This window comes from Camelina sativa, chromosome 12 (assembly GCF_030686135.1).
Source record: "Camelina sativa cultivar CO46 ecotype springtype chromosome 12, ASM3068613v1".
Classification (NCBI taxonomy): Eukaryota; Viridiplantae; Streptophyta; class Magnoliopsida; order Brassicales; family Brassicaceae; genus Camelina; species Camelina sativa.
Genome location: NC_141891.1, coordinates 38,263,570 through 38,287,502, shown reverse-complemented (window position 1 = coordinate 38,287,502; position 23,933 = coordinate 38,263,570). Strand labels below are relative to the sequence as shown.

At 41.3% G+C, this 23,933-nt stretch overlaps 1 protein-coding gene across 16 annotated transcripts; it reads right to left on the bottom strand.

The window, feature by feature from the left end:
• Nucleotides 1-297: 297 nt before the first annotated feature.
• LOC104732716 (putative LRR receptor-like serine/threonine-protein kinase At5g65240) lies at nucleotides 298-3,147 on the bottom strand. Of its 16 annotated transcripts, none has more exons than XR_015574648.1 (9): nucleotides 2,801-3,076; nucleotides 2,570-2,668; nucleotides 2,205-2,463; nucleotides 1,653-2,025; nucleotides 1,411-1,543; nucleotides 1,252-1,326; nucleotides 1,027-1,170; nucleotides 854-929; nucleotides 298-764 (listed from the first exon to the last, which is right to left on the bottom strand). XR_015574648.1 is itself a non-coding variant. In XM_087478622.1 (9 exons), exons 4-9 carry the CDS (start codon nucleotides 1,726-1,728, stop codon nucleotides 692-694), a joined length of 573 nt encoding a protein of 190 aa, XP_087334748.1. In that variant the 5' UTR covers nucleotides 1,729-2,025; nucleotides 2,205-2,463; nucleotides 2,570-2,668; nucleotides 2,801-3,076; the 3' UTR covers nucleotides 298-691. The 16 variants fall into 16 exon arrangements, 7 of the variants coding, with proteins under 7 accessions (XP_087334748.1, XP_087334747.1, XP_087334744.1 ...); XR_015574646.1 differs by having other exon boundaries at nucleotides 2,528-2,668; nucleotides 2,820-3,013; XR_015574649.1 differs by having other exon boundaries at nucleotides 2,205-2,412; nucleotides 2,528-2,668; nucleotides 2,820-3,006.
• Nucleotides 3,148-23,933: the final 20,786 nt, after the last annotated feature.

Sequence of the window (23,933 nt, the reverse complement as noted above, 5' to 3'; positions counted from 1 at the left end):
GCTAGTGGGTATGAGACCACTAGCTGTAGTTTATTTTAATATCTTATATTTATTATTTATTATAAAAAAATAAAAGGGTCGGTCGTTTCAATTAGACTTCTCTTTTCGTCTCTCCATGCAAATAGTTACTAGTACATATACAATCCACATATGTGTAGACTATGTACATGTTCTTATATACGTACATTACACATAACAATGATCATGATGACTGTGTATAATTAATAGCCACTAACTGAATAAGGTTTGCTCAGTTAAGATTAGAAGATGTAACGTATGGTTGAAAACTTAATTATAGATCATGGCCAAGCTTTTTTTATTCTTCTATATTATCAATGACGTAACAAAATAAAGGTTTTTATATTCCATTTCCACAAAAGAAACGATCCAAAAGCCAAAGAGATTTTGAGTCCTTAATTAGGGTGTCTGAGAAACCGTTTGGAAGAAGAGTTAGTAGCAAAACCTCTGCTTCTACTCTTTCGATGTCTTGGAATTGTAACTTTCTCAAGAAGAGACAAGACCTCAGGCATTGATGGTCTAACTTTAACCTCTCCAATACATTGTAAAGCCAAGAAAGACATCATAAACGCTGTTTTCTGAGGGTATTGACCCACAAGCTTCGTGTCCATTATCCTAAACACTTTTCTCTTGTCTCGCAAGTAAGGTGTCGCCCATTCCACTAAGACTCATATCAGCACTTGTATTTTGAAGTTTTGAATAAACTCTGAGGAATCTCACCGGTGAGATTATTTGAGTCGAGCAGACTGCAAAAGTAGTTCAAGCAACAGCATTTAAGACACTCAGAATGTTCTCGATAAGGATTTAAAAGAAAACACGTAGAACAACCACTCACATATTTATCAGTTTTGATAGGCCCGTAAGTGACTTTGGGATAGTCCCGTTTAAGTTATTCCTACTCAGGGTCCTGCCTGGTCAAACATAGAAACAAAGACATGATCTTTGCTATTCTTTGTTCCAAAGATGTTACACAAGTTTCAAGAAATCTGAGTGAGTAGAGTCACTTACAAGAACTGGAGATTCTTGAGATTACCGAGAGTGGATGGTATGTGACCGGTTAACTGATTATCCTCCAAATCCAAGCTGGTCAAGCTAGACAGATTTCCAATGGATTCTGGTATTCCACCCATAATTCCATTTCCTTTTAATGTACTACGACCCCAAAAAAAAAAACAATGAATCCCTCAATATAACTAAACAATGACGAAAAGAAAAGACTAAGTAGGGGCTTACAGAGTCTTGAGGGTTGTCAAGATTCCTATCCCTGAAGACAAGGTTCCGGACGAGAAGTTCATGTAAGACAGTGTACTGCAAAATCACAACAATATAGCAAAATTTATATTCACTCAACCCCAAAATCACTAAATTTAGCTTAGTGTTATTAAAACTTACACAGAAGAAACATGTTTCTTGTCCTCACAAATAACTTGAGACCAAGTACAAGGATCAACTTGATTCTGGTTCCAATCACTTAGCTGTTCAGGGGATGCACGTAACGAGCTCCTCAACGCAAACAGCGCATTCCCTGAAAAAACGAAAAGGAGTTTAACAAATAGCTGTACTTTGACAAAACGTAGAAAGTACTAAAGAAAATTCTGAAAGAGACAAACAAAAGGAGGGAGAAATGAAATGACCTTGAGCATCTGGTGAGACAGGTGACCATAAAGATGTAAACAACTCCAAGGCAGTAGTAATAAAAGCCAGAGCCATTTATTCTAAAGAGCTAGCAAATTTCAAAATGTTGGATTCTAAGAACTTGTAGCAACTACAAGAAACGTTTGAACAATAAAAATTACAACATAACTTTGAGCTTAGTAGATCATAGAGTGGATCTATCTACTACGGGAAATCCAAAATTCTATAGTAAAAGCAAAACAAAACAAAAATAAAAAATCAAGGAGACTAAAGTCTACAGGAGAATCCACAAGAACTGTTGGGAGAATCCACAAGAAAATCTTCAGAGCAAGACCCGGGAGAAAACCCTGTAAGAATGACTTGATGAAATCCCTGCAACAAAAAAAAAACAAGGAGATGGCGTCAACGGCCTAACATACCAATCAATTTTAGGGCTTTTCTTAACCAGCCCGCAACACTTTCAACCTGGAATCCCTAATCTTTCGATTTTCCCTAATTCCAATCTCAAACCAAACATTTATAAAACGAGAGAAGGACAAAAGTAACGGTACCACAACAATGATGGAAACAATCCCATAAAGAACAGCGAGGATATGAAATATACGATCTTGCCACACCGGAGATTCATTCACATCCGACCACCAATTCGTAGCCTCCTTGAGATTAAGCGCTACTATTGCTGCCGCCGAAGAAGACGACAAAATCCCCGACGAAGATGACATCATTTCTAAGCCGCCGCTTCTCATCTCCGGCGGATTCCTTGTAAATTGAGAACTCCACGATTAGAGAATCGATCGAACCGAGTATTGACTGCACATAGACAAAATCAGATCCAAAATCGAGTTTACAAGGAACGGAAAATAAAGAAACAAACCTAAGGCAAAGAAGAAGGTCAAGATGGCGGAGATAAGGGTACCCAAAACAGCAGAGACGATTGTCTGGCTCGTCTCTAAGAAGACAATCCTAACATCACCTAAACGAGCATAGTTCTAGCTACCAAATCCCTAAAATTGACCTAAATTGAAAAAAGAGAGAGCAAAATCGGTCACATGCTTCTTCACCGTCGGAGGAAGCCGGCTTTACGGTGAAAAGATGAATTATGAATTTTGAAAAAATATCAGAGGCGAAAGCAAAAAAAATATCTAACTTAATTGGGCTTATCTCACAAGCGTCTTTAAGAAGACATAGTTTTATGCGTAAACGATTGTCTGGCTCTGATAATTTTCTTCTCTCTCGGGACAGTAATCTCCAACAAGAATATGGTGTTTCTTTTGTTTGGATGTCATGATTTAGTCGAAGAAGATGAATCAAAGTAGAAAGAATCAATCTCAGATAAATGGCATAAACCGTAATAAAACACACAATCCTGGTTTAGAAGTAATAATTAAACTTTTTTGTATTGTTTGAGTAAGTCGAAAATCATAACGTGTTATTCTAGTAATAAACCTACTTTTATGTAATATTCTAGGTAATTTCCCAAAATAAAAATGTGTGAAAAAATTTCATTATATGAATTTATTATGAATTCATAATATAAAAAAGCTTACTTTATGAATTTACTAGGTGCTAGCTCACGCTACGTGTGAGTTTTTACGTAATCGCTATTCTATTTTGAAAAATAATATAAATTAACATATTATTATTATTTTGTTTTTTCGGTGTACATTAAAAACTAAAGACTATGTAGTATGAATTTAAATAAAGTAAAGAAATCAAACTTTTTTTGATGAAAATATATTTAGTGCAATTAAGTCATATTATATCTTACATGTCATATGCCATATATTTTTGTACTTGTAGTCATACTTCAAAATCATTGTGATATATATTTTCATAAAATTTATTTTGTGGTGTTAGTTATACATTTTTCTAATTTATATATGGTGATAGCTTAAAGAGATTTAAAATGTTTCAATTAAGAAAAAAATCAAAAATAAACAGTAGGTTTGCAGTGTATTAGTCTAACCATAGATTATTAGACTTATACATTTTCCATAAAAAACAAAAATACACAGCAACTACTTTATTAGGTTATTATCTTAAAGTCTTTAATTGTGTCTAGACTTTGATTTATATGAAAGATAATGTTTCATATAGCAATAAATAATTAAACTATATATCATATATTACATGTATATCTTATTCAAATAAACTGAAAATTTTATTAAGTTAAGATATCATTAGTTTAATCAAAGAAAGATAATGATATTGTAGAATTTATAAAATTATGTGAGATTTGAAATATGAGGTCATGAGGGTTATAGTGAGATATGTGTCTTTCTTTTAATAGATAATACAGAAATGGGTGTATCAAAGGTAAGTAGGTAACTATTTGAGAGTTACAAAAGTGCAATTAAGTGCATACTAATACATTTTTAACATGTTCTATTACATTAAATTAAATTCATTGAGAACACTACTATGATATTATTATGGGAGTTACAAACTAACTTTTATACTTTTCCAACTCCTAAAATTAAAACCCATTTAATTTAAAAGTGAGTGTTGGTGGATCCATAATTTGATTCAAAAGTATAATATGTTACACATTAATCGTTCAAAAAGGTATAAGAACATCTAATTCTCAAATAAACTTGATTTTTTTTGTTAAAACCAACATATGTGAATTTCAATTTAACTATGGAAATTTAAAAAATAAATATGAATAGATTAGAAAGGCAAGAAATATAAAAGAAATATTTTATTTCTATATTAATAAATAAAAATTGAAAACAATGTTAAATATATATAATGCTTTCTAAATTAAAATATAGAATCAAACTCTTACAACACATATGAGATATAACAACATTTGATTTGTGGGAGAGAATGAGAAAATGATTACTATAAGATGATAATCCAAATTAGTTAATGGAGATGAATCTTTTAAAAATAGAACAATGTAAAATATATATAATACTTTCTAAATTAAAATATAGAATCAAACTCTTACAACACATATGGGATATAACAACATTTAATATTGGTGGGAGAGGTGGAGAGAATGATTACTTATAAGATAATAATAAAAATTAGATAATGGAGATAAATCTTTAAAAATAAGAACAATGTAAAATATATATCATGTAGTCTCTAAAATTAAAATTTAGCATTAAAAATTTACAATGATATTTCATTTGTTTTTTAACCCATACAACAAAAATAAGAAATAAAAAAAAAATGATTTGAGGTATTGTGGAAGAGAATGAGAGAAGTGGAAGAGAATGAGAGAATGTGAAAATGAGAAAGTAAAAAAGTGCCAATATGAGAGAATGAGAGAATGAAAGAATACTTATTTATATGATAAAAATTGATAGAAGTTACATTTAGAATATGGAGTTACAATAATAATTTATTGTGTTTGAATAAAATTGAATGGTGGAATATGATTAATGCATAATTTATTTTATTTTCAGTTATAATTTTATTTTAATGTGTGAGTTAAATGTATTGTTGAGTCTTAAATATTATTTAAAGTAATTAGAAAACAAATAAAAAATAAAAAATTAGAAACATTAAATGAAAATCAACCAATAAGGAGAGACCAAAACCTTACTTTTATATTTATGATTATGCGTGTGGATTTGAGCAGGCACAGAATTAGTGATTTTTCCCGTTTCCCTAACAACACTTTTTGTGATATCGAGATTTTTTTTAGTTAGATAATTTATCAGGAATCTGACAAAACGAAAGACCCATGAAAGAAAGAAGAATACGTTTTCATATTATTGTGAAGACCCTAAACGATAACTCAGCCGTCATAAACTATAACTCAGCCACTACTACAATTATAAGATTAAATAACCGACCAAACCAAACCGAACCAAAAACTAATTTTACCCCTTTTGGTATTTTTGTATTGGTATTTTCGGTTAATTACGGTTATATTCGGCTTGCTACGGTAATTTGGATAACATTTGGGTTATTTATAGTTATATATTCGTCTAACCGACACATAACCGGAAATAACCGAAAAGTAATTTCAAAAAATTTTAAAATTTGAAAAATGGTTATCATATTAGTATATAAATTACCACCTTAAACCAAACACAATATAACCAAAACCAAACTGTTATATTAAAACCCATAATGTTGGAAATATGAAACATACACCTCTAACCCTAACCCTAACCCTAACCCTAACCCCTAAATGTCATGTTTTGAATGTTTTACACATTTTGATCAGAATGCGTAAAAATCAATCTTTGTCTATAATTATTACTTTTTATTACTTATTATGATTGTAATATTCATTTTTCATTCTATATTTTAATTTTGAGTTATAATAATTTTAATTTACAAATATTTCATAAGTCAGCCGTGTGAAGTATGTAAATCAGCCATAACTTAACCGTAAACCAGCCATAATTTTGAAAATAGATAAATCAAAGTATTACAAATCCAAGTACAATTCCTGCCAAAAGAAATTACATATCATAGTACATAATGCACATACTAACAAAAGAAACAAAACAAAGGACATAATGCATTATTTAATCTGAACTCATAAAATCAGGTGCCTCATCGTAGATTTCTGCTGCCATTTTAACCCGTATAGCCTGAATATTTTGATCACAGATTCCATCGAAAGACACACCAAGCGCTAGACATTCTATAAACTTTGAAGCGTACACGCCACAGTCACCAACCTGTACGTTTTGAGGGACCTTGGAGGCACTCTTCCTCTTGAAACCGAACTGACTGGTAGTAGGTGTACAAATTTCATGAGAAACGTTCTCGTTCATCAATGCTGGAATCATCCGCGTAAACGCCCTACAAGCATTCAACATTTTTCTATCACTGTATTCGGTTACTTGTCCCACGATGCTATCATAGCAATCAATATGCCTTCTGATGAGATCCACGTGCAGCGCAACCCAGTGATTGCCTCCAGTTTGTGGAGTAATATACAGGTGATCCACATCTTCTATCCACTTCAAATTAGTCGGTTCATCTAGTGGAATCAAACCTTTAAACGAAATCTTCATAACTATTGCCTGTCAATTTGAAAAAACTTGGGTTTCATATCGAACTGTTTATAATCACGAACCATCGATCTGGTGAACCACGGGTCTATAAACGCAATGCGTTTGTTGTGGAATGGGAAGGGGTCTATAAACGCAACGCGCCCATGTGCTGTAAAACAGAAAACTGAGTAGTAAATAACAACTCAGCCATAATGTAATATAAGTCAGTCGTAAACAATAACAAATCATACCACTGCCACCTACTGTTGAAACGTCCGACCCTTTTTTTTGAAAAATAATAAATAATAGATATAATATAATAAAATAAACTACAGCTAGTGGTCCCATACCCACTAGCCACCTAACCACAAACACATTCAACAGCGGAAATAACCAACCAATATTCAATAATACTCCAATAATAAAATATCATCATAACATCAACATAATCAATATCCAAACAACAGGAATCATAGAACCAGAAACCTAGCAATGTTCTAATGACCCAACTCTAGCAACCTAGCAATGCCAGACAACATAAAACCGAGTCCCTAGAACATCCTCCTCTTCATTGCCTTGATTCCACGATCACACTTTGCCTTTACCTGCACCACAAACACATATTGCAATGCATGAGTATTTTATAAACACTCAGTAAGGCAATCCTCCCATCTACTGGGCTATACACACAAGCAATAGAGTATCTTTAACCATCAAACAACAAACAATAAACAACGCTCGACAAACCAGGACAGTGCATCGACCGACGCAAACATGCATCGATCGACACATCAAGGGATTGCATCGACCGACACAGAAGCTGCATCGACCGGTACCAAATCTGCATCGACCGACGCATGCTCGACATCACACGAAAACCCTAGAGTTTTACGCGCCATCCTCGCACTTGCATCGACTGACGCAAGCTATGCATCGACCGATGCAATGCCGAGCATCGTGTTTTCCCCAAAGCTTCTCGCCGGATCTTCGTTCCTGTAAACACAAAACTCGATCCCAAGCCACAAGAAAGCTTCCTAACGTCCATAACAACAATCTAACACGTCTAACAACACAAAACAAACAGATTAAAGAGTTCTCTAGCTTAGATAAGCCATGGTCCTGCACTTACCTTTGCCAAGACAAATCTGAACCTAACACAAGGAAGAAAACGCTTCTAGGAAGCTCCTACAACGATCCCAGCTACAGATCTCTCTAGGAACAGACTCAAATCTCCAGAAATCACCAGGAACTCTCAAGAACAGTTTCTCTCTTTTCGTTTCTCTCAAAAACGGCTCAACACCCACGAATGAGACAAAACTCGCATCTAAGGGTTTTCCTTAACCCAAAACGCAGCGTTTGACTTAAGTCAAAACGCAGAGAATCGAACATGCATCGACCGATGCACCATCTGCATCGACCGATGCAACTCCCAAACCGGGATTCCGGTTCACGGATGTTACAATTCTCTCCCACCAAACTGGATTCGTCCTCGAATCCCGAACAACCATCAGCCAAGGACTTCCGTGCAACCGTCTCCACGGCCCGCACTCCTCCGACTGATCTATAGAAGGTCACCTCTAGGCGATAGACTCATGCTCCAGGCGTCATTTGCTCTCGACTTTTGGACTCTCCTTTACTCATAGGCCTAAACCTTGAGTTTTTATTGGCTCCTCATCAGACCTAAGTCTGCATGCCATAATGTTGACTCCTCATCGGGCCTAGACCCGCATGCCATAATATATAAGGAAAATCCAACTCGTCTCTCGGGTTGCCACCCTACAGCGCGCCCCCGGATCTTCATCCGAAGTCGATATACCAATCATATTCCCAAGTCACAAAGTCTCTGAATATAGCAGTACTAGGAGAACCTAAGTCCTCCAAGAGTCACGAGCAAACGATTCTGAACACGTCTGAGTCCTATCCCTATCCAGGTTTCCTTCCCGTGGCTCGCGTAAAACATCTCAATGTCCTACCAACCACATATCCCCTCACTGGAATACCTCATGACCACACAAGGATCATATACACGCCCCAAGGGCCGCCACTAAGGCCAAACAAAAATGTCCTAAAGAGGACCGCCACAAAGGCCAAACAAAATGTCCTAAAGAGGACCGCCACCAAGGCCAAACAAAATGTCCTAAAGAGGACCGCCACCAAGGCCAAACAAATGTCCTAAAGAGGACCGCCACCAAGGCCAAACTAAATGTCCTAAAGAGGACCGCCACCAAGGCCAAACAAATGTCCTAAAGAGGACCGCCACCAAGGCCAAACAAATGTCCTAAAGAGGACCGTCACAAAGACACTCTGGCTAAAAAGCCCGTCACAAAGACCATCTGTCCCGAAGGACCGTCACAAAGACACTCTGGCTAAACAGCCCGCCACAAAGGCCAAACAAATGTCCTAAGGAGGACCGCCACCAAGGCCAAACAAATGTCCTAAAGCGGACCGCCACCAAGGCCAAACAAATGTCCTAAAGAGGACCGTCACAAAGACACTCTGGCTAAAAAGCCCGTCACCAAGACCACACAATGTCTAAAAAGACCGCCGCACACGGCACACTGACTCAAAAGTCCGCCACCAAGGCCACACAAAAGCCCCTCCAAGGCTCTCCACCGCTAAAATGGACAAATTCTAACTCCCGTAAAACTTTCCATATTTAGCACTTTCCATTTTGGAAACTTCTATTTCAGGAAACTTTCCTCCAAAACCCCGCCTCACGAAAACTTTGTACCCCGAACACCACCTCATCTTGTTACTGAGTCGCACAACCAACCACCCCAAGCGACCGAGTAACAAGAGAGATGGGCTGAATACTCCATTCCCGCTCCAGCCACGGAATACAGATGGGACCAAGCTAGACAAGTTCAAGTCGCGGCTTGCTTCTCATACCACTTCTTAAACCTTGCCTTCATCTTTGCCTCAGGCTCCCAAGTCTGCTCCTCAACACCATCACAGTCCCACAGGACTCTCATCAAAGGAATCTTCTTCTTCCGAAGTTCCTTGATCCTCCTTCCGAGAACCCTCACTGGTCTCGCCTCCAATGTCATGTTAGGCTGAAGTTCCTCAGGAATCTTAGCCAACACCTGCTCACCCTCACGGAGACACTTCTGCAACATAGACACATGGAAAACCTTATGGAATGCACGCATCACCTCAGGTAACTCCAATCTATATGCCACTGGTCCAACCCGCTCAATCACTCTGAATGGACCCATATACCTCGGACTCAACTTAGTCTCTGTCAATGACCTGTTCGACCCTGCAACATGGCCATCTTGAGGTACACTCTGTCTCCTACCTGAAAATCAAGATCTCTCCTCCTCCTATCCGCATAACTCCTCTGCCTATCCTGAGCCTCCTTCACGTTCAGCTTGAGAACCCGAATCTTCTCCGAGGTCTCCTGAACAAAACTAGCACCAAACATGCTCCTCTCCCCCACCTGAGTCCAGCATAATGGTGTCCGACATGGCCTCCCATACAAAGCCTCATAAGGAGCCATCTTAATACTCGCCTGATAACTGTTGTTGTAAGCAAACTCTACCAGGTTCAGGTGATCTGCCCAATGGCCACCCCAATCCAACACACACATCCTCAGCAAATCCTCCAACGTCTGGATCGTCCTCTCAGACTGCCCATCTGTCTGGGGATGATAAGCTGTACTCATATGCACCTTAGTGCCCATCTCTGCCTGAAATGCCTTCCAGAACACCGAAGTGAACTTAGAATCCCTGTCAGACACAATGCTCGCTGGCACCCCATGCAATCTGACTATCTCTCTCACATACTTCTTAGCCAAGATCGCTGCTCCATCAGTCTTTTTAATGGCCAGAAAATGTGCTGACTTAGTCAACCGGTCCACAATGACCCAAATAGCATCAAAGGTCCGTGACACTGGCAATCCTACCACAAAATCCATGGTGATCATATCCCACTTCCACTCAGGAATGGGTAAACTCTTCAGTAACCCGCCACGAACCTGATGCTCAGCTTTCACCAGCTGACACACATCACACCTCGAAACCCAACTAGCCACATCCTTCTTCATCCCGACCCAATGATAGTACCTCTTGAGGTCACGGTACATCTTAGTCGCTCCTGGATGAATAGACAACTTGCTCGCATGAGCCTCTCTCAGAATCTCCTGCCTCAACTCCTCATCCTTGGGCACACAAACCCGACCGTGCACCAAGATAGTACCATCATCTGAGACCTGATACTCTGAATCCACATCCTTAGAGGCATTCAACAACCCCAAATCCTTCTTCTGAGCCAACCGCACCCTACTCAGAAGATCTGCTCTGTCAACTGCTTCCAACCCCAACGGTTCCTGTGAAACAGCACACAAGCTCAAAGCACTGATCTCTCCAACCAGAGACTCCATCTCCTGCTCCTGAGCCGAAGCTACCCTCTTCCGACTCATGGCATCTGCAACCGTGTTAGCCTTACCAGGATGATAGGCTATCTCCAAATCATAATCTGCCACAAGCTCCATCCACCGCCTCTGTCTCAAGTTCAGCTCAGGCTGAGTGAATATATACTTCAGGCTCTTATGATCTGTAAACACTTGTACCTTTGCACCATAAAGATAAGATCTCCAAATCTTCAGGGCAAAAACTACAGCACCCATCTCCAAATCATGAGTAGGATAGTTGCCTTCATGCACCCGCAACTGCCGCGAAGCATAGGCAATCACCTTCCCATGCTGCATCAGAACACACCCCAAACCAACTCTAGATGCATCTGTATAAACCACATAGGGTTCTCTCTGCTCAGGCAAAGCCAACACTGGCGCAGTAGTCAACATCTCCTTCAGGCTTGCAAAGCCTTCCTCACACTCTTCTGACCAGACAAAAGGAACATCCTTCCCTCTCAACTTAGTCATAGGACGTGCTCTGCTTGCAAACCCCTGCACAAATCTCCTGTAGTAACCTGCCAATCCAAGAAAACTCCTGATCTCTGTGGCATTCTGCGGTCTAGGCCAATCCCTGATAGCCTGAATCTTCTCTTGATCTACTGAAACCCCCTCAGCAGAAACAATGTGACCCAGAAAGCCCATCTCACGCTGCCAAAAACTGCACTTACTCAACTTAGCAAACAACTTCTGCTCCCGCAGCTTCTCCATAACTGCCTTCAAATGCATTGCATGCTCTTCAGGACTCTTAGAATAAACCAGGATATCGTCGATGAAAATGATGACAGACACATCCAGAAACTCCTGGAACACACTGTTCATCAATCTCATAAACGCTGCTGGCGCGTTAGTCAACCCAAAAGGCATCACCACAAACTCATAGTGCCCATACCTCGTCCTGAAAGCTGACTTCCTCACATCTGCCTCATCTATCGGTATCTGATGATAACCCGACGCCAGTTCTACCTTAGAGAACCAAGTAGCACCCCTCAACTGATCCAACAACTCATCAATCCTAGGAAGAGGGTACTTGTTCTTCACAGTGACCCGGTTCAAACCCCGATAATCAATACACAACCTGAAACTCCCATCCTTCTTCTTCACAAACAACACCGGCGCTCCCCACGGTGACACACTAGGACGGATGAATCCCTTACTCAACAAATCCTCTAGCTGCTTCTTCAGCTCTGCCATCTCTGCTGGAGCCATCCTGTAAGGAGCCTTGGATAACGGCATCGTCCCTGGTTCCAGTTCAATGGTAAAAGGATCCGACCGAGATGGTGGTAATCCCTGCAAAGACTAAAACACATCCTCAAACTCCTCCACTACCGGGATACCGCTCACCGTAGACTTCCCCACTGACTCTGGCATAGATATAGTAACCAAATAAGCCTCACGGCCCTTCTCGATCATCTTCCCAGCCTGAATGGCTGAGATCACGAGACTCCCCGAAGTCGGCCTAATACCCTGAAAAACCAACTTCCCTCCTGAACGCTCAAACTCCACCCTGCCGCGATGGTAATCCAAATGCACCCTATGCCGATGCAACCAATCCATCCCGAGAATAACATCATAAAGCTCCATTGGACTGATAAGCAAATCCGCTGGCCACGACTCCCCTGCGATCTGAATATCAATTCCTCTAGCTCGTCCAATCACTCTCAGGAACTCACCTCCCGCAACTCTGACAACTCCTGCACGCTCTCCAGGATCCCCGCTGATCCCCGCACACTCTGCACACTCCGGAGTAATGAAGCTATGAGAAGCTCCAGAATCAAACATAACGTGGGACTTAAACCCGCCCACCAACAAGGTCCCTACACAAACCTCATGTGTTGAGAACCTAACACTTTATAACAGGAAACATAAAATCTGACCCTACTAAATTCACAAAGATTAAGTACCAGAAATTATACCTGTGATCGCCCCGGCACTGGTTCCACCAGTCTCTACTGTCGTGTAAGCACGTGGCGTCTGCTCAATCCGTGCCACCTGCTGACCTCCAGGCTGCACCTGCTGCAACGCTGCCACTGCTGCCGGCTACAACTTGGGACAAAAAGGCCTGATGTGCCCTGTCTCCCTACAATGATAACATACCCGAGGTCCTGTCGTCGGAACACTCCTCTTGGGACAACTAGCAACCCTGTGATCCTTGCTCCCACAACCGAAGCAACCCGCACCACTCGGCTTCTGCGTAGCCTCCCACTTCCTCTTGGTTCCCTGAGCATGCCTACCACCCCTGCTAGAACCACCCTGCTGCTGAGCCTTACTAGGCTGAACTGCTGGAGCTACCGCCACTGACTGTGCCCGGATATCCTCGTCAATCTCTGCTGCAGTCTCAACCAACTCTGCACGCGTAGCATAACTCCGCCCTCTACAGTGAACTCTCAACTCATCACGTAGAGCCCTATAAAACCTCCTGATCTGAGCCTCCTCAGACTCCAAAGCCCGACCCCCATAACAAAGAAGTCGACTGAACTCCAAGTGCAGCTCCCGCACTGACCGTGACCCCTGAGACAACTGAAGGAACTGCACCTCCAACCGATCCAATGCCTCTCTAGGAAAATACTTGCGGTTGAACTCCAAGACGAAGTCAGCCCAAGTCATCTCCCGCTGCACTCTCCTAGCAGCCACTGATCTCCACCACAACTCAGCATCACCACTCAAATAGTAGACCCCTATGTCCACCCAAAACACCTCAGGACATCTCAGAATATGGAAGTTACGTTCCACACTCGTCCTCCACGCATCCGCAACAGTAGGATCTGTACCGCCCGAAAACCTCTCAATGAACAGATCCTTCATCTCCTTGAGCATAGACAAATAACGTCTATGTGCTCCCACATCCGCAACCACTGGCTGCCGCTCCTCCGCCACCACTGGTGGCACTACCTGAGCCTGAGCCGGTACCACTGGTGGTAACCGCTCTAACACCTGTGCTAGCATAGCCGCAAAGTCAGTACCAGGGACTCCACCCGCTAGTACTCCCACACCCGGAACCCGAGCATCACCGGCCACTGGAGCATCAACACCGCCCCCTCCTGCCACACTCACGGAATCCCCCGGAACACCCTGCGACTCGCTAACACCCTCAGCTTTCACACTCTGGTCCTCGGTCTCACTAACCACTGGGACTCTGCCCCTACCACGACCACGTCCGCGTCCACGACCACGTCCGCGTCCACGACCTCGACCAGCCACAACATCCTCTCTAACCATCTGCACTACCATGAACAGAAGGCTAAGCAAACAATTTCTATTATAACACAGAAACATAAACTCACCATGGAATCACACAGTCGGCTCGAAGAGGATGTTCTAGGACTCCATGCCACACACAATTGACTAACTCACATAATCAATCAAGACATGCAATCCCAAACATCTACAACAGAAACCTAGTGAACCCAAACCTAGAACCGTAAGGGCTCTGATACCAAAATGAAACGTCCGACCCTTTTTAAAAAAAAATAATAAATAAGAAATATAATATAATAAAATAAACTACAGCTAGTGGTCCCATACCCACTAGCCACCTAACCACAAACACATTCAACAGCGGAAAATAACCAATCAATATTCAATAATACTCCAATAACCTAGCAATGTTCTAATGACCCAACTCTAGCAACCTCGCATTGCCATACAACATAAAACCGAGTCCCTAGAACATCCTCCTCTTCATTGCCTTGATTCCACGATCACACTTTGCCTTTACCTGCACCACAAACACATATTACAATGCATGAGTATTTTATAAACACTCAGTAAGGCAATCCTCCCATCTACTGGGCTATACACACAAGCAATAGAGTATCTTTAAGCATCAAACAACAAACAATAAACAACGCTCGACAAACCAGGACAGTGCATCGACCGACGCAAACATGCATCGATCGACACATCAAGGGATTGCATCGACCGACACAGAAGCTGCATCGACCGATGCAAGTGTAACTTGCATCGACCGGTACCCAATCTGCATCGACCGACGGATGCTCGACATCACACGAAAACCCTAGAGTTTTACGCGCCGTCCTCGCACTTGCATTGACCGACGCAAGCTATGCATCGACCGATGCAATGCCGAGCATCATGTTTTCCCCAAAGCTTCTCGCCGGATCTTCGTTCCTGTAAACACAAAACTCGATCCCAAGCCACAAGAAAGCTTCCTAACGTCCATAACAACAATCTAACACATCTAACAACACAAAACAAACAGATTAAAGAGTTCTCTAGCTTAGATAAGCCATGGTCCTGCACTTACCTTTGCCAAGACGAATCTGAACCTAACACAAGGAAGAAAACGCTTCTAGGAAGCTCCTACAACGATCCCAGCTACAGATCTCTCCAGGAACAGACTCAAATCTCCAGAAATCACCAAGAACTCTCAAGAACAGTTTCTCTCTTTTCGTTTCTCTCAAAAACGGCTCAACACCCACGAATGAGACAAAACTCGCATCTAAGAGTTTTCCTTAACCCAAAACGCAGCGTTTGACTTAAGTCAAAACGCAGAGAATCGAACATGCATCGACTGATGCATCATCTGCATCGACCGATGCAACTCCCAAACCGGGATTCCGGTTCACGGATGTTACAACTGTCATTATGTATTATAACACAGCCGTAAACATAATAACTCAGCCACTATGTATTATATCTCAGCCGTAAACATAATAACTCAGCCAATATGTATTATATCTCAGCTGTAAACATAATAACTCAGACATCAAGTTAAACTTACTTTATCAGACAGCCACCCAAATGTATCAGACAGCCAGTTCTTTCTTTTGGTGATGAGAGTCCTATATAATTCAGTATTTGGTGTTTACTTGCCTAATGGTGTATCCCTAAGAAACAAATAAGAACAGGTTAATATAATTTTAACAAGATGTGATTAACAAGGGTCTAAATGGTCCTACTCGGCGCTCTTTAGGAACTCCAAAAGTTTATGCAACTTGACCGGATCAACAGGTGCCAGAGGATCATATATTCCAGGTCCAGGTGAACAGTTCTTCCTCATGCATGTCAGTCTGTTGTGTCCAATATAAGGGAAAATCCTCGCTTGTGTAGCTTGTAGTTTATTCAATGAACTTACATCCGGGGACAGCTTAACATTCTCCAGCCTTAAAGCTTTAATTCTATCAAGCCTAATCTTTTCCTCCTCATCATCCTCAGATTCAGGTTCAAGGATATTGTTTTCAGCCATAATCTCGGCTGTCATATCACATATACTGCTGTCAGCGGCGTCGGCACCAGCGTTTGCACCAGCTTCGGATACTCCCTCTTTTGCGGCAACAGGTTCTACATATTGCAACAGACTGACGTGAGTAGGCTTAGTATTCTTTCTACCTCTTCTCTTTGGCGGATTATTTCCAATATTCTTTTCCGCCAACTCTTTGACCTTTTTTGCAGCCGCCGCCTCAGCTTTGGCCTTCTTTGCCGCGAACTCTTTGATCTTCTTCGCAGCGGCCGCCTCATCTTTCGCCTTCTTTGCATCTAATTCTTTGTCCTTCTTTTCATCTTTGGCATTTTTCCTCGTGTTAGGCCGTTGAATTGGTTTTGTAGCAGCTGGAGACTTCTCAATGAAATTAAGAGGATCATCTTTATCAAACTCTTTATTCAGATTCCTACTGACCCCAGCGATACCACTGCCACCTACCTGTATAACATAGCGAAGACAATTAAAGATAATGATAACTCAACCTAAACATTCTGGAAAATCAGCCATAACATTAGCATAATTCAGACATTACCGGAGGACTGTTGATAGAGTAGTTTTGTTGCATTTTTCCTGGAACTGGTGGTGGACTTTCTGGTGTCAACAGTTCATCCCGAACGTCTTCTGGTAACAGGTCCTTTATTTTGAAATATATATAATTTGACCCCTCATCAAAAGTGTTTTAGCCAGTTTGCCCAACACCCAATGAAAGCACGTGCTCTTTCATCCGCTTGAGATCACTCTCAACAGATCGAAACCTGGTTTCAAACCTTTCATTCATCCTCTCTTCTATTCTATCTCCAATGTTTTTTTCCAAGATGTCAAACCTTGAGGTTAAATTAGACACCAACTCAATGAGAGTTCCAACCGATCCACCACCCTGACTGTTGGAAACTACCACCTTCTGTTTAGCTCCTTCACCAGATCCACCACCCTGACTGTTGGAAACTACCACCTTCTTGACTTTCTGCTTCTTTGCGGGAGGAGAGTCAGAATCAACTTTCTGCTTCTTTGCGGGAGGAGAGTCAGAATCAACAGCTGCTTTAACATCCCAAAAACCTTTAACAAACTTATCCTCATGTATGTCTTGGATAAGGCGATCAACTGCTGGGTCGTCTTTTTGATATGGCCACGTATGAAATAGCTCGCGTACATCATCCTTCATAACCATTTTAGTCACACGCAGCTGTAACATATGAGAATATGAGACCCATCAGTGAATAATAACTCAGCCAACACTAAAGCATAAATCAGCCATTACTAAAACATAACTCAGCCGTTACTAAAAAATAACGCAACCATAACTAAATCATAACTCATCCATACTAAACAATCACTCAACCAGATATAAACCTTACCTCACCATCGTAGAACGTGTACGGTTTCCACCCCATTGAAGCATCGGTATGCCACCATCTTTAGCTGATGCATTCCCAAACCGTTCTCCAAATTTTTTGATGGACTCATACGCCCGTCTGTAACACGGGTGTAAACCCACTAAGGGTGTACGACTTTTCCTTAGGGTTCAACATCTTTATGGAATCAACAAGAGCTTCAAATGCTGACCGACCCCACGGATAAGTCTTCACGGCTTCATCATCAAAAACTCTTTTGGCACTTTCATATGGAATTCTAGAGTTATTATGCAAATCATAAAGTCCAATGTGTTGAAGAAGCAACAGTCCCAACCATTTACGATGATCAAGGTTAACCCATCCCCGGCACACTTTTAATGCTTCCCTGAGTTCAAGTAGCGTTGGACCTGCCCACCAGGCAATCTGAAGAACTCTTTGTGTTCCTTTTCAAGTTCAAACCGTTCAGTAGGCATTGGGTCTATGTTTAACCCCGTCAGATAATGAAATTCATTCAACCCAAACCTGATAGGTTGACCGCCGACCACAAACCAAAGCTCCTTCTTATGTACCCTTAACTGGTTACATAGCAGGAAATGAACAACCTTACCAGACCAGACGAATTGGCTATCAACTAGCTTAGAGATTATTCCAATAGGTACATCCTTTGTTTTTTCCCACGCATCCAGTCCTATTGATTCCCTAATCTGAGGTAATTCTAACATCGTGAAATTGGTGTTAATTGCTTCAGTAATCGAGATCGAGTCAAGATGATGGCAAATAGAGATATCTACGGCGACAACTCCAGGGCTGATGAGTAAACTGCTTCTGAAGCACTAGCTGAGGTAGATCTCTGGACTATCTGAAATCTCAAAGCATTATCTTAATATTGTGTTTGTGGAACTATAGGAGCTGAATCGTAATAAAACAAATATGAAAATAAGGTACGGCGAAATCCGGAGGCGAGACAAGGGCGTTCCAATCGGGTGTACTTGCGGTGCGGTGCTTCTCGTTGCCACTTCTAATAATCCTACCACGAGAGGAGAACGTTATTTCAGTTGTCCGTATGACATCACAGATGTAAAGATTTTTGTACTCTTATTTTTGAGTTTTGTGTTCTGCTTCTGACTTTTTTTTTAGTCTAATATGAATGATGTACTATTTGTAAGGGTCCCGGTCAAGGCTGCGGTTTCAGGAAGTGGTGGACTGATGCAGTGCACGAAGAGTTTAGGGTTATTCAGGAGGAGAAGAATGAGATGAAGCAGGACTTGGATGCATCCAAGAAGCGCATCGAGATTCAAGAAGAAATGATTTAGTATTTGGAAAAGAAATATGACGCGCTGGAGAAGAAGTTTGAGAGCTTTAACAAGTATCTGTGAGATTAGTCAAGCTCCGTAGTTTTTTTTTTTTTGGAATTGATACGAACATTCTATGTTGTGTTGTTTTATCAATCTATTTTAATAACTCAGTCATGATTAATTATAACTCAGCCGTCATAAACGATATCTCAGCCAACCCTCAATTTAGAATGACTAAATAACCGACTAAACCGAACCAAACCGATAAAATAAATTTTCCAATTTGATATTTTTGAATTGGTATGTTTGGTTAATTTTGGATATATTCGGCTAAATTTCGGTTATATTAGGCTAATCTACCTAATTACAATATATTTTGGGTTATTTATTGTTAGATATTAATATAACCAACCCATAACCGGAAATAACTAAAAAAAATTTTGATTTTTTAAAAAAATATTCAAATGGTAATAATATTAGTATATCCATATTACCACCTTAAACCATACACATTAAAACACATTAGAACCAAAACCAAAAATTAAATAATGTTACTCATCTGAACCCTACATCTCAAACCCTAAACCCCAACCCTAACCCTAACCCCTAAACGTCATGTGTTGTATGTTTTACACATTTTTGGTGAGAATGTGTAAAAATCAATCTTTCTCTATAATTATTACTTTTTATTGGTTATAATAATTGTAATATTCATAATTCAATTGTACATTTAAATGTTGAGTTATAATAATGTAAATTTACGAATATTTCATAAGTCAGCCGTGTAAGTCAATAACTCAGCCATCACTTAGTCACTTTGTCGAAATTTTTAGATTTTTTATTCGAATTTTGAGTTCAATTTTTTAATTATTTTGTATAATATATTGTGAAAAAGCTAACTTTATAAATTTATTACGCGTGTGAATCTGAGGCACAGAATTATTGTTTGGGCTTCCCCAACAACAGTTTTAGTAATATCGAGGCACGGCACAAAAGACTAAACGAAGTCGTACCAAGTACATAACTCAGCCATAACTCACTCAGCCGTACGAAGTAGACAACTCAGCTGTTCGAAATATATAACTCAGCCATAACATATATGTTTATTTAATATTTAATTATAACTCAGCCGTGTGAAGTACATAACTCAGCCGTAACATTGAAAAGATACTAAACAAAGGACTTTCTTATCCAAGTACAATTCCTACCAAAATAAATCCAAATTTTTTCAATATCCAAGTACAATTCCTACCAAAAGAAATTCAAATGTTTTTTTACATTTCCAAGTGCAAGTCCTACCAAAAGAAATACAAATGTTTTTTACGTGAACTGATTTATAAAATCAGGTGACTCATCGTAGATTTCTGCTGCCATTTTAACACGTATACCCTAGATGTTTTGATCACAGATTCCAGCGAAAGACACACCAAGCGCTAGACATTCTATAAACTTTAAAGCGTACACGCTACAGTCACCAACCTGTACGTTTTGCGGGACCTTGGAGACTGTCCTCCTCCTGAAGGTAAACTGTTTGAAAGTAGGTGTACGAATTCCGTGAGGAACGTTCGCGTTCATCATTGCTGGAATAATCCGCGTAAACGCCCTACAAGCATTCAGCATTCTAAGCTCATTGTCTTCGGTTACTTGTCCCATGATGCTATCATAGCAATCAATATGCCTTCTGATGAGATCCACGTGCAGCGCCACCCAGTGATCGCCTCCAGTTTGTGGAGCAATATACAGGTGATCCACATCTTCTATCCACTTCAAATTAGTCGGTTCATCTGATGGAATCAAACCTTTAACTAAATCTTCATAACTATTGCCAGTCATTGTAAAAAACTTGGGTTTAATCTGGAACATCTTATAATGATCACGAATCATATCACTGGTGAACCACGGGTCTATAAACGCAATGCGTTTGTTGTGGAATGGGAAGGTATCTCGTTTGTACCTACACTTAAGGACTCTCATAAACGCGCCCATGTGTTGTACAATAGAAAACTGAGTAGTAAACAACAACGCAACCATAATGTAATGTAAGTCAGAAAACGACAACAATAACTAAGACATTAAGATAAACTTACTTCATCAGTAAGCCACACATAGTTACCATATTCTTCTTGGCCTCACTGGCCAGTCCTTTCGTTCGGTGATTAGCACCCTATAGAATTCAATTTCGATTCCGCCTTTGCATAACAGAATATTCCTAACAAGCAAATAAACACAAGTTAATATAATGTTAACAAGCTGTTATTAACTTGTTAAGCAAAAGGGTCTAAAGGGTCATACTCGGCGCTCTTTAGGAACTCCAAAAGTTTATGCAACTTGACCGGATCAACAGGTGCCAGAGGATCATATATTCCAGGTCCAGGTGAACAGTTCTTCCTCATGCACATCAGTCCGTTGTCTCCAATATAAGGGAAATTCCAGCTTCGATGATCTTGTTGTGTATTCAATGCACTCCCATCCGCTGACAGCTTAACACTCTCCAGCCTTAAAGCTTTAATTCTATCAAGTCTAATCTTTTCTTCCTCATCATCCTCAGATTCAGGTTCAAGTGAGTTGGCTTCAACAATAAACTCGTCTGTAATATCATAAACATCAGCACCTTCTGCACCAGCTTCTGCACCTGCTTCTGCACCATCTTCTGCACCAGCTTCTGCACCAGCTTCTCTCTTGTTCAAACCTCCAGGTAGTACAAATTTCAACGGATTAACAACAGCAGCAACAACAGCAACAGTAGAATTTTTAGGCAGCCTACCTCTACCTCTACCTCTACCTCTACCTCTACCTACTTCTTTGGACTGCTTTGCCACAGCTACTTCTTTGGGCTTCTTTGACGCAGCTACTTCTTTGGCCTTCTTTGCCGCCTCTAACTCTTTGGCCTTCTCTTCCGCCTCTAACTCTTTGGCATTTCTCCTCGTGGAAGGCCGTGTTTTCATATCAGCTGGTTTCTTAGCAGCTGGAGACTTCTTAGCAGCTGGAGAAGTCAAAAGTTCTTTTCCTGTATATCATAGCGAAGACAATTAAAATTATAATAACTCAGCCTAAACATTCTGAAAAATCAGCCATAAAACAAAGATAAATCAGACATTATCGGAACTTTTGGTGGACCTTTTGATGTCTGAAGTTCCTGTTCATGTCCCAGGTTATTTAGTTCCTGTCCCAAATTTAAAATCTGGTCAGTCGTGCTCTCTGAAAGCACGTGCTCTTTCATCTGTTTGAGGTCCGTCATAAAAGATCCAAGCCTGGTTTCAATCCTTTCATCCATCTTCTTCTCCAGATTTGCCGATACAGTTTCAATGTTCCTCTCAACGGTGTCAAACCTTGTGTATAACTTAGAGATCAATTCGTAGATAGTTCTAACCTACCCATCTTCCCCAGCATCTTCCTCCTCACTTACCTTTTTTCCTTTCTTCTTCCTCTCCTGTGCAACTTGAAAGACCCTGACCCGGACGTCTCAGCGTCCGCGGTCACGGCTTCCCTTCGGCCCTATTCCCGGCCGAATATCCATTAACTCGTCGACTTAGCTTACGCTCGCGGCCTTGCTTGTAGACCTTTATACGCAGCGGAATATCTTATTAACCTTGACCCATCCCTAGGTGCTTAGCCATACAACCAACCAACCCCACAGGCTTTGCACATATTAGGGATGGGGACTTATAGTCCCTTCGGTTCACGGTGATCGGTTGCGCTGTCGGCCTCTCGTTCCACTCGTGTCCGAAGCTTGATACCGGACATACCGTTCGTTGACCTATCGGTCATACCTTGGTACCTCGGTCGACTCGTCGGTCTTGGTATTAGAGCCAGGTCCGATCGAACGATTCGACCCCAATCGAATCACCGATCGACCTCCGACCAGGCCGATACTTCCGACGGACTTGCCGACCACCCGACCGATCTATTCAACCTACGGCTCGTATCGTCGATCCTTAGATTGCCCGATCCAACTAGCAATTGAATCACCGGTCAACCCTCGATCGATCTGTCCATTGACGCAGATCATCGATAACCTTTCGATCGGTCCGACTCTATGATCGAACCGTCAATAATCCTGCAATCAGTCCAACTCCAGGCCGAACCGCCGCTTATCCTTCGATCGGATCGACCCAATTGTCGATCCATCGCTCGTCTCATCGTACCGTCAATAGAGAGGTAGCGTGCGCATCAGTTCGGACGATGTACCGCAGTACTCGCTGAGCCGCACCCCCTTTTCTTCTTAGGCATTGATGGACGATGGATGGACGATGGTGGTCGTGTCTGGAAATGAAGGCAACGCCCTCTATTTATAGGGTTCTGGCCGAAGTCTAGGTCCCAAAAGGTACCTGTCCGACGAGACCCTTCGATCGCTACCGTTCGATTGTGTACGTTCGGCCGTGCCTGTCCGGCCGTGCCTGTCCGGCCGTGCCTGCTCAGCCATGACCGATCGTCCGTGTCGGTTCGGTCATGCCTCTTCGGTCATGCCTGTTTGGTCATGACGCCTGTTTGGTCATGCCTGTTCAGTCACGATTGTTCGTCCATACCCGTTCGTCACCGCGTCCCATAACCATCCACGAGCTCCCCACCTGACCCGCACACTGTCCACTACTGTCCAGCTGGCCGAGCTTGGTCGAGCTTCCTGGCAGCTGGTCGAGCTAGTGGCAGCTGACTAGCAGTTGGCCGAGCTGACGCTAGCTGGACGAAAGCTGTCCACAGCTGTCCGCAGCTGACTTAACTTGTTCATCGAGCTTGCGGAGCTTGTTAAGCTCATATTTCAGCTAGTTGAGCTAGTAGCTTAGCTACTCACGCTCATTTAGCTATCAATTCCCTTAAAACTAATTGCCCCTCTTTAGGATCGCGAGACGCGGGCGTTACAATAGTACCCTCGCTACACCACGAGATTGTTTTTTGTTTTTTTTTTTGTTTTTCCGGTTAATTTTATATGCTATTTGTCTTGAAATAAATAAAATTAGATTGCATTGGTTAGATTGCATTTATCTTATCAAAATAATTGAAACTTACCTTAGAGTTCAATTTGAAAATTTTCTC

Bases quoted from the DNA above. Each gene is read 5' to 3' on its own strand.
- LOC104732716 (XM_087478622.1), bottom strand. From the start codon at position 1,728: ATGGCTCTGGCTTTTATTACTACTGCCTTGGAGTTGTTTACATCTTTA. The intron at 926-1,026 runs GTAAGTGACTCT...TTGACCAGGCAG, and splicing joins CTCAAGAATCTCCAGTTCTT to GACCCTGAGTAGGAATAACT. The intron at 765-853 runs GTGAGTGGTTGT...CTACTTTTGCAG, and splicing joins CTATCAAAACTGATAAATAT to TCTGCTCGACTCAAATAATC.